Source organism: Tupaia chinensis, unplaced genomic scaffold, assembly GCF_000334495.1.
Source record: "Tupaia chinensis unplaced genomic scaffold, TupChi_1.0 Scaffold000231_1, whole genome shotgun sequence".
NCBI classification, from domain to species: Eukaryota; Metazoa; Chordata; class Mammalia; order Scandentia; family Tupaiidae; genus Tupaia; species Tupaia belangeri.
In genome coordinates this window covers 3,617,582-3,629,057 of record NW_006159706.1, presented here as the reverse complement: position 1 = coordinate 3,629,057, position 11,476 = coordinate 3,617,582, and the positions used below count along the sequence as shown (strand labels likewise).

The following is an 11,476-nucleotide window of genomic DNA, read 5'->3' as shown; positions in this document are numbered from 1 at the left end:
AGAGAGGGGAAAGAGAAATACAGAGAGATGGAAAGTGAGAAATCACCCCCACAGGGGGAGTGGCCATGCCACAGTCCTTTCTCTTCCCTTCCCTTCTTGGGACTCTGGGCAGGCACGCACATGGGCCTGCTGTGATTTTTCCAGCTGTCGGGTCTGGGACTCTAATCACAGTTGGCCATGTGGGAGTCCAGTGCTTTATTATCATGCCACCTGCTGGCCCCAGAGTTTTTTTAAAGTCTCATTATGGCACTTCCCTGCTCAATGCCCTCCAGTAACTTCCCATCTTGCTGAAATATTTGTTAAAGAAGAAAGGAATGAATGCCTGTGTGTGTCTGTCATAGGGCACAGTAGGTGCTTGGAAGACACTTGGAAAACAATACATGAAGGGGAACAGCCAGATGCATGGTGGTTAAGGCAGTTAGATCCCACATGGCCGACTGTGCAGTTCGAGTCTCAGACCCGGCTGCTAGGAAAACATGCTAAGGCACACTTCGTTTACATGACCAAAATCCTGAGAGGAGAGAGAGAGGGAGGAGAAGGGATTGAGGCGTGGCCATTTCCCATGAGGGATATTTTCTTTTTTTTCTTTTTTGAGAGGTTTTTCACTATAGGGCGCGTGCGCTCGCCAGACAGATGGAGAGAGACATAGAGACAGAAAGCGAGAAATCACCCCCCAGGGTGGATGGCCATGCCACAATCCCTTCTCCTTCATTCTCCTCTCGGGATCTTGGGCACGCACGCAAACGCGCCCAGCGTGAGTTTTAAGCCACCGGGTCCGGGACGCGAACCGCGGTCGACTACATGGGAGTCCAGCGACATAGCCATTACGCTAACTGCTGGTTCCCAGGGATATTTTCTTACTTTCTGTTTCTTTCTGTCTCTGGCAAGTGCATTCTACCTTTGGCAAATTAAAACAGATACGTGGAGCATCGGGGCAGATGTTAGCACAGTAGTGAAATGCTCTGAGAATGACCCAATAGGAAGGTTCAAGGTTCATATCCAGAGACCCCTCTGAGTGCGTGAGGCACATGTGTGTCGGTGATCCTAGGCTGGCTGAGGCTGGGGGTGGACTGTGGCAATGGTACCCTGTTGGGGGTGTTGTCTCTTCATGTCTCTCTCTGACTCCTTTGCTCGTGGAAAATATAAATTAATAAGCTTAAAAAGAAAAAGAACCCATGAGGGCATGAGTGAGTGGGTGGGGACCCTGAGTGAGCAGTAGGTCCACAGGGAGGCTGAAGGGCTCTGTGGGCTGAGTTTGCTGCCACTGTTCCTGGTGGCAGCAGAACCAGCCTGTCTCCACCCCTCCCCCCATGAGCCGGGCTCAGGGTGGGGCCCTGGCCTGGCCTGCCTCACTGTCCGGGTGGGGCTGCTGACGTGGCCACCAGTTCTGGGAACCCCAGCGGTCTGCTGTCTCAGGAAGAAGTGTGTCCCTGGCCTCCTGCCAGCCAGGCCCAGCTGTCCTGCAGTCCAGAGGAGGCTCCAGGCCGCCTTCGGATGGTGCAGTTTCAGGGTCAGCTGCTCTGGAAGCCACCGCAGTCCCTACGGCCCCTGGCTTCCTGTCCATTTGCCACTTGTCATGGGGCTGACTGCTTCCTGTCTGCAGAGCCAGCCCCTCCAGGTTTCCAGCCCAGAGGGAAGAGGAGCCAGACGCCAGCTCACCCAGGGGTTCTGGAAGGCCTGCTTGGCCGCTTCCAGACTGCTGTTGTCTTCTGACAGTTCAAGACTCACTCCTTACCTCCTCCCAAACTAAACAAAAGTGAGTCCAGTGTGTCTTCCTGCCAGCTGGCATGTTTTCCCGGTCTGGGTGCTTCTGCTCGCTTCCTGGCTCGGGCTCTCACCGACCGCGCCGGCTTCCTAACTTCTTGACCTTGGTCATGTCACTTGCCCTCCCTGGGCCTCAGTCTTCCTATTTGGCTCATGGGGCTAATAAAACCATCCCCCCAGGGTTCAGGGACTGTATTTCAAGAGGCAGCAAAACACAGTGGCTAAGCACATGGATTCTGAAGTAGGTTCAAATTATGGACGAAAGCTTGGTATATAGTCTGTGTTTATAAATGGTTTATTGGGCCAGCTGGTGGCATGGCGGCTAAGGTGGCTGGGACCCCCATGGCTAACTATGTGGTTCAAATCCTGGTCCTGGTTGCTTTAAACACATGCCAGGCACATGTGTGTGCATGCTCAAAATCCCAAAAGGAGGAAGAAATAGCAGAGTGTATTGTGGTATAACCATTCCCCATGGAGCTTTCTCTCTCTCTCTCCCCCAAGTGAGTGCACATGCCCTCTGACATTCCAAATGAATAAGTAAAAATAATTTATTGAGTTTGTTATTCCTGAATCATAAGCACTCAGTCATTTAAGAGACGTTCGCTGAGCTCATACTGTGTGTGTGTGTCAGGCACTGTTTTAGGCACTGCCCAGGCCAGACAAAGCTCCCACCTTCATGAACCAGCAGCAGACTGAGAGTGGCTGTTTCACATCTTCCCACCAGGGGGTACGGATGTGAACTATTCATGTCCTTTACCTAGGTCCTTAAAGAGATGATTGTCTTATTGCTTCGTAAGATCTCTTTATATATTAAAGCTCTTTGAAATGTAGCGTGCCGGGGCCAGCAGGTGGCATGGTGGTTAAGGGTGCTAGACTTCTACATGCTGACCACGATTTCAGTCCTGGACCTGGCGGCTTGCTTTCTCACTTTCCCTCCCTCTTTCTCTCTTACTCTGTCCCTCTCTGGTCAAATTAAAATAAGTAAATAAATAAGTAAAGTTAAATAAAAGTAATTCTTAAACAAAGAAAGAAATGTAGATTGCTAGCTTTTTCTAGCTTTCTGCCTGCTTGCTTAGTGTTTTTAATGATCCAGGGAAGTTGAAAACATTTTTTTGCAGTCAGATCTTTTTATCTTTGCCATCTGCATTCTGAAATGAAATAAACATTCACACATGGAACCTCACTAATACGATTAAAGGTGGTGATAAGTCCTGCCACAGAAAGAAGCAGGGTGCTGTGATAAGTCACAGGGGAGAGCCCTGTTGGATGGGGGAGGTGTCCGAGCAGGCCTCTTTGAAGTGTGTGTAGCTGCAGAGTCTTCAAGATAGGTCAGGGCTGGGAGTGATTGGGGCTCAGAAGGTCCCTGGAGCTTGTCAGGGAGGGAAGAAGGTAGGAGGGAACATGAGAGGGTAGGAAGCACCCCATCATCAGGGGGTTTGGATCTTTTTATTTTTTTAATAATGTTCTATTTTTTTAAAAAAAGAATTATCTTATTTATTTATTTTTAAATTTGAGCAGAGAAGTTCAGAGAGAGAAAGTGAGAAAGTAGGCCTCCAGGTCTGGGACTCAAACTGCAGTCGGCCATGTGGGAGTCCAGCGCCCTTAACCACCACGCCACCTGCTGGCCCCAATAGTGTTCTATTTTAAAACTTATTTATTGCCAGAAGGTATGTATGCTCTCCAGAGAGAGAGAGACATAGAGAGGGAGAGAGGATGTATCCCCCAAGTGAGACGTGCTCATGCGACAATACCTTCTCCATTTCCCCATCCTTTTGGGATTTAGGACACACACATGTGCACACACACACACACACACGATCAGTGTGCTTTTTCAAGCTGTTGGGACTGGGATTGGAATCACGATTGCTCTTCTGTGATCTGGCTCCCAGTGCACAGGGTTTAATCACTGCTATGGGGCTGGCCTTTTTTCATTTTCTTAAATTAAACTTTTTATTTAAAAATAATGTAGGCCTACGTGCAGTTGTGAAAAATGAGTGAGATTCCCTCTACTCCCAGCGTCCCCAGAGGCAGTGTCTTACAGATCCACAGGAAACATCACCAGGATTCTGACGCTGATATGACCCACTGGGCTCATTCCGATTTCCTGAGTCGTCTGTACTCACGGTGTGCGTGCGAGAGCGTGCCTTGTTTGAGCTCAGTGCACACTCATCCCTGAGCTGCAAAGGCTGCAGAGGTTCGCGTCTCCACCCTCACAGCCAAGATACCCAACAGTTCTGTCAGCACCGGGATCCCTCCAGTTGCCCTTTTATGGCCACACCCAACTCCCTTCCTGCCCCCACCTCCCGGTAACCCCTAGCAACCACTAATCTGTTTTCCATTTCCATAATTCTGCGATTGCAAGAATGTGACATAAATAGAGTGATACAGAGTATACTCTTGGGGGACTACCTTTTTTTTCACTGAGGGGCCTGGATTTTTATTGAGTCAGAAATACTCCTGTTTGGTGAGCTGTGGACCCTGGGGTATGCTTGGCCCCTGATGAAGTCCTGCAGGGACTAAACCCATTGGATGGTGTGTGCCTGCAGTTCATGGCCTCGCTTCCAACTTTAAAAAAAAAAAAAAGGAAAAGAAAAGAAAGACTCTGGCTGCAATGCAGAGAAGAAACTGGGTGGGGGCAGTCCATGTCTGCAGCTACTGCCCCACCCCCTGAGACTTTACTCTGCCCCACAATGGGTTCTTGAAAAATCTTGCCACTCCCCTAGTCAAAGACCCTCACTAGCTGCCCATTGCCTAGAGTAGGATCCTTTGACCTGGAGTCTTCACTTGGGCTTTGGGGGAAATCTGTGAACCCCTAAAATGAACGGCAGAGTTAAGTGTACACTGTTAGAGACTTTGGAGTTTGCATCAGATGTTCAGACAGGTCAGTGGTCCCCCAAACATTAAGGACTTGGTTTGTGGACAGAGAATATTTAAGAGCCGAGACTGGAGCCTGCGTGCTAGGTCCAGATCCAGGATGGTGACACTGTGTAACCTCAGGCGGATCGTGGCTAAATCAGGTGATTCGTGTACGCTTCTTCTCAACCACTGGTCTTCGTTTCTTTTGGGAACATTCAAAATCCTCTCCTTCAGGTACTCTGAGATTTACAGGAAGTGGTTGTTGACCGTATTCACCTCGCTGAATTTTACAGCACTAGACATGGCGCCTCTTCCCTATCTGGAATTTTGTTATGGGAAACAATATGGAGGGTCCTCAGAAAGCTGGAACTAGAAGTGCCCTGTGATCCAGCCACCCTGCGACTGGGCGTGCGTCCAAAGGAAAGAAAGGCAGCATGTCGTCGATGTCTGCACCCCAGTGCATATTGCCGCGCTGTTCCCCAGAGCCATGACGCAGAGGCGACCTAAGTGTCCGTGGACAGATGATGGGATGGCACACACACACAACGGGATGGTATTCAGTACTAAAAAGGATGAAAACTTGTCATGTGAGGTTAAATGGGCAAGCCTGGAGGACGTTAGTGAAATAGCCGGGGACAGAAAGAGAAACACCTCACGTTCTCCCTCACATGTCAAAACTGAAAAAAAGAAAAAAGTGACTTCAGAAGTAGATGGAGGATGATGATTAGGGACTGGGAGGATGGGGCTGGAGGCAGAATAGAGGGAGTTGCTATGTGACTTCAACAGGGTTCTTGGCCTCTCTGTTTCTCTGTATTCAAAACTGGAGCTAGGGAACCAGCAGTAAGCGTAATGGCTATGTCGCTGGACTCCCACGTAGTCGACCGCGGTTCGTGTCCCGGACCCGGTGGCTTAAAACTCACGCCGGGCGCGTGTGCGTGCGTGCCCAAGATCCCGAGAGGAGAATGGAGGAGAAGGGATTGCGGCGTGACCATCCCCCCTGGGGGGTGATTTCATGTGTGGGTGCCTGTGTCTCACATTGTCTATGAGAGCGCAGGGTGCACTGGTGGGGGGGCCCAGGTGGAGAGGGAGGCGGGGCGGCCGACCAGGGTCTTCAGGGCTAAAGTCACTGAGGAGCTCCAGCAGCGGCCTGGGTCCCCAGCATGGCCGTGAGCCTTATTGCACCCCAGGTGCCTGGCACAGCCCCTCATTCCTTCTTTGTGGAACCATAAGATTCATCTTAGAATCATTCCCATGACACAGAAAGAAAAAAAACGCCACCACTCTTAGGACCAGCAGGTGGCATGGTGGTTAAGGTGCTGGACTCCCACATGGCCAGCTATGGTTTTAATCTCAGACCCGGTAACTTGAAAATCACACTGGGCCCATGTGTGTGCGTGCCTGAAATCCCGAGAGGAGAATGGAGGAGAAGGGACTGAGGTGTGCCCATAACCCCCAGTCCATGGTTTCCCACTTTGACTGTGTCCATCAAGCTCACACACCCTATAGCAAAAAAAAACTAAAAAAAGAAAAAAAGAAGCCAGCGCTCGGAGAGATGGTGAACTCTCTGACAGCACACAGCTGCTGACCAGTCAATGGGGCCTGGGAGCCGCCCTTTAAAATAAGACCCCATGATAAGGTGGGGAGGAAATGGGTCTTCTTAATATTGCCGGGGGCTCTAACCTATGATGGGATTTTTTTTTAAGAATTATTTTATTTAACTTTATTTATTTTTAATTTTGACCAGAGAGGGACAGAGTGAGGGGGGGAGGAGGGGGCTGAGAAAGCAAGCCACCAGGTACTGGACTCAAACCATGGTCGGCCATGTGGGAATCCAGTGCCCTTAACCACCATGCTGCCTGCCAGCCCTGGGGTCATTGTTTTTTGTTCCTGGACTGCTGGGGGCTAGTGCTCTCCTCTGAACCCATCCTGCCTCTAGCACTTGTCTCAGTGTGGCGCTGGTGCGGGGTCTGCCTGCTGAGCCTACAGGTCGGCACTCAACTATTCCCTTTTCTCAGCAGGAGACTTTGCATCTCCCAATGGGGCGACTTCGCTGTGGGTGCCTGTTCCCCATGAGCTGCCTGTTCCTGCTGTGGGTGGCAGGCACTGGTAAGTCACCCTCTCAGCCACATTGACTCACTGTTGACTATATGCCAGGCTCTTAGGAGACATCGGTGAACAAAACAAAGATGGTGCCATTGTAGAGGGAGGGGACAGCAATAACACACAGTTTCATATAGATGCAAATTGTAAAGATGGTTAGAAAGCAAGAGGAAAAGGATGTAGAGCAGAGGAAGGGTGCTGGGGAAAGCTGAGTGAAGTGGGAGATTTCAGGTTACAATGGGGTGGTTAGGGAAGGCCGCATTGAGGTGACACTTGAGCCCCCTTGAAGAAGCGGGCTGTGGGGGGTACTGTGCAGATATCCACAGGAGAAGCCTGCCTAGAGGAGCAGAAGTAAGGGGGGAGGTTTGCAGACTCACAGAGTGACCTTGCAGGGTTTGTACTGGGATTGTCCCCGCTGCTCAGAGTGCATCCGTGTCTCTCCAGGGGGTGTTGAAGTCCTGCGCGAGCCCACTTGCTTCTCCGACTTCCTCAGCACCTCCACCTGCGAGTGGGAGATGGACAGTCCCACCAACTGCAGCTCCGAGCTCCGTCTGTCGTACCAGCTGGACTACGACCTGTCCCCTGAGTAAGCCTGTGAGGTGGGGAGGGAGGCCGGGCCTAGAGTTTACACCCGGAGTCAGCCTGAACCAGACAGTGCTCTCCAGTGTGTGTTGCCAAATGTGGCTTGCTGTGGCCTTTTGAGTGTGACTCAGACGTGAGCTCAGCTCTTGGGAGACGTCTGCAAGACAGTAGAGCACACACCAGTGCTCTGCGCTCGTGTCATGGTGGCATGTGGACGTGGCTGGGATGTGGGACTCAACTAGCAGTTTTCAAACGTTTTGGTCTACGGACACTTCTGCACACTTAAAATTAATAAAGAGCCCAAAAGCTGTTGTCTAGGTGACTTATAGCAATCAACATTTACCTGATTAGAAATTGAGGCTGCGACACTTTATTTTTATTTATTTATTTATTTATTTATTTTAAGAGAGAGGTTTTTGCTATAAGGTGTATGGACTTGCCAGAGAGACAGAGACGGAGAGATAGAAAGCAAGAAATCACGCCCTAGGGGGATGGCCATGCTGCAGTCCCTTCTTCTGTAGTCTCTACTTGGGATTTTGAGCATGCACACGTAAACGCCTGGCATGAGTTTCAAGCCGCCAGGTCCAGTACTCAAACAGCAGTCGACTCTGTGGGAGTTCAGCAACATAGCCATTATGCCATCTGCTGATCCCGAAACTGAGACACTTTATTTTATTTTATTTTTGAGAGATTTTTATTTTTATTTTTATTTTATTTTATTTTTGAGAGATTTTTGCACGTGCGCTCACCAGACAGACAGACAGAGAGAGACAGAGAGATAGAAAGCAAGAAATCACCCCCCGGGGGGATAGCCATGCCGCAATCCCTTCTCCATTCTCTTCTCGGGATCTTGAGCACGCACACACATGCGTCCGGGACGCAAACTGCAGTCGACTATGTGGGAGTCCAGCGACATAGCCATTACACTAACTGCTGGTCCCACTGAGACACTTTAAATCGTGACAACACACAAGCCCACATACAACAAGCTATCAGAGCAGTGATGTCACAGCACTTCTGGAAAACTCCACTGTACACTTGTGAAAGAGAGTAAAAAGACAGATGATGTCTTAGTATTACTAAAAAGTAGTTTTAGAGACCAGCAGATGGTGTAATGGTTACCCTGGTCTACTATCCCCACCACACCACCCTGGCCATTCCCCCAGATCTGGTCCTCAAGTCAGGAGATCAGGGAGTAGGAAGAGCCTGTGGTTCCCTGGGCCTTGGCCCAGGGGCCACCGTGGTCACCGTGGCCTGTCTGTAACCCAGCTCCTGTGTCTGCAGAAACTTCACGTGTGTCCCTGAGAACAGCGAAGATGCCATGTGCATGTGCACCCTGTTTATCACGGAGGACGTGACCTCAGCTGACAGCTACAAGCTGGCCCTGTGGGCTGGGAGGCGGCTGCTGTGGACTGGCTTATTCATACCCAGCGAGCATGGTGAGGGGGATGACTGGCGAGCAGGTGTTCCTGAGCTGGCTGGGTCCCGAAGCAGAAAATGCTGGGCCCAAGCAGCAGAAGGAAGCCTTTTATGTTTTCCTGAATCTGGTGGGTCCCTACCCCTTTCTGGGCCTCAGTTCCATCTTTCAAGTGGGGTTGGTCTCAGTAATATGTCTGGGCCCTTCAGTTCAACTATTTCAACCCCTAAACATAAACGCCTGGGAAGCAGTGTCGAGATGAGGCCTGTTGAATGGAAGGCGTAGTTGCTGCAGATCAGTCTGAACCGAGAACAGTCCTTCCACCTTCTGTGGCCTAGCTAGCTGCCACTTCTTCTCAGGGTCTTGACTGTGGAAGGCTGACTTTATCCTGGTACCCAGAGTTTGCAGGAATTCTCTCATGGGCGTACTTTTTTTGGGAGAGGTTTTTGCTATAAGGTGCGTGCACTCGCCAGACAGAGAGAGAGAGACAGAGAGATAGAAAGCCAGAAATCACCCCCCAGAGGGATGGCCACACTGCAATCCCTTCTCTTCCATCCTCCTCTCAGGATCTTGGGCACACATGCACACACACCTGGCGTGGGTTTAAGCCTCTGGGCACTTGACTCAAAACATGGTTGACTACATGGGAGTCTAGCGACATAGCCATTATGCCAACTGCTGGTCCCTTTTAAAATAATTTTTACAATTGCATATGGATTGTGATGCATTGATTTACCCATGATCTCATGGATATGTTTGCTTAAGATGAGACAATTTTTTTTTTAAGAGAGAGATTTTTGCTATAGGGCATGTACACTCACCAGAGAGACAGAAAGTGAGAAATCACCCTCTCCCTGGGGGGTGGGGGGCCTGGCCATCCCTTCTCCTCCATTTTTCTCTCGGAATTCTGGGAATGCACACAAACATGCTCAGCATGAGTTTTAAGCCACCAGGTCCAGGACTTGATCCATAGTTGACTACATGGGAGTCCAACAACTTAACCATGATGCCATCTGCTGGTCCCGAGACTAAGTTTAAATCTGCAGTAATTAATAGTACAGTACAATACCTAGATGTGGCCAGAAGTATGAAGGATGAACACGAAAAGACTGATCTGAGTTACTTTGGCTCATACATTCTGCACTTGCTGTAGAAAGGTAGTTACTAAACACCGAAGTGCTATGTAGAATTTAGAAACATTATCTTGGGTATGATGATTGTAATCCTCTAACCCAGTGTGGTACCTTGCAAGTGTTCTGTGCAGAAGATGTTGACTAAAATTCTAGGTAACCTGGGGCCAGGACATGGCGCACTTTCCTCGGGGCTGCGACGTAGTACCCCTTCCCCAGGTCTATACTAGCTTCTCAGGCAGGTATCTATCGCTTTTCCCACAGTGAAACCCAGAGCCCCAGCAAACCTCACGGTTCATGGCGACATCTCCAACACATGGCTGCTGACCTGGAGCAACCCGTACCCTCTTGAGAATTTCCTGTATACTGAGCTCATCTACCTGGTCAACGTTTCCAATGAAAACGACCCTGCGGATGTGAGTGGGCACGGGGCCAGGGCTCTCCAGGACTCCTCTTGGGAATGGAGGGGGTGGGCAGAGACTCAGGTCTTGGAGCAGGAGCCTGAGGGGATGGCCTGGCTTCCCACCTGGCTCAGCACTGCGCAAGTCCCTCCACTTTCCAGCCCCCTTTCCTCAGAGTGCAGAAAGGAGGTGTTTCTGGGAACCAGCAGTTAGCGTAATGGCTATGTCGCTGGACTCCCACGTAGTCAACCGCGGTTCGCGTCCCAGATCTGGTGACTTAAAACTCACACCGGGCGCATGTGTGTGCGTGCCCAAGATCCCAAGAGGAGAATGGAGGAGAAGGGATTGCGGTATGACCATCCCCTCTGGGGGGTGATTTCTCGCTTTCTGTCTCTGTCTCTCTGTTTGTCTGGCGTGTGTACACGCCCTATAGCGAAAACCTCTCCAAAAAAAAAGAAAAGAAAAGAGGTGTTTCTGCTCACTGCTTCTCATTTGTAAAAAGAGTTCGAGGACACGTGAGATTGTAGGTGGCACATGGAGTGTCCAAGTGGCACAGTCGGTCCATGTCAGTTCCCCATCAAGGCCCATGGTCAAGGAGGAAGTCGGGGTATAGCTGCTTCATTAACTGACCCTTCTTTTAGTAAAGAGAGAGGAGACTGCAGGCTTAGAACCTTCCTGAGGTTTCAGTCCAGCTGTTGTATAATGCCGTGGCCTGGCCCTCCATAGAGTTTACTTTGATGTGACACTTGCGGAGTGATGCTTGCTTACGACACTCACAGTAGTGATCAGAGGTTCCCATTCAAATGCATGCATTGACACTTTTAGGAAGGAGAGCTGATTTGCAGGGATCTGACAATTGAATAATGATGGGGACTGTGCACCGACTGAATGGGATAAATTCTAAGAAGGATTAGGGACTTACTGTGTAATTTGGGGGGATGAAGCTACTCATTTCCCTGGATGATTTCTAGGCAAGGCTCCATATGGAGGGAAAGTTTAGGCCTGGGCATAGAAGAATGCATAGACGTGGTCTAGTGAGGGAGGGGGAGGAAGGGTCAGCCAGGCAGAGGGGCCTGCATGAGCGAAGGCTTGGAGGAATGCAGATTCATGGACTATTTATGGACTGTGGGGATGTGGGATCTGGGGTGTGGGAATGTATGCTGTGAAAAAGTAGGAAATGAGAGCACAAGTCTGTTCAGGGCCATGAATGCAGTGCTCACAAGAGC

At 50.1% G+C, this 11,476-nt stretch overlaps 1 protein-coding gene across 3 annotated transcripts in view; it reads left to right on the top strand.

The window, feature by feature from the left end:
- IL4R (interleukin 4 receptor) overlaps positions 1-11,476 on the top strand; it is a 39,957-nt gene that overhangs the window by 16,206 nt on the left and 12,275 nt on the right. Inside the window, exons 2-5 of one of the 3 annotated variants that reach the window (XM_006148259.3) lie at positions 6,639-6,726; positions 7,165-7,306; positions 8,587-8,741; positions 10,114-10,265. In XM_006148259.3, coding sequence (XP_006148321.1) covers positions 6,639-6,726; positions 7,165-7,306; positions 8,587-8,741; positions 10,114-10,265 — 537 coding nt within the window. Of the gene's footprint in view, positions 1-6,635; positions 6,727-7,164; positions 7,307-8,586; positions 8,742-10,113; positions 10,266-11,476 lie in introns of those variants that run through there. The other 2 variants (XM_027771793.1, XM_006148260.3) reach the window with 2 other exon arrangements.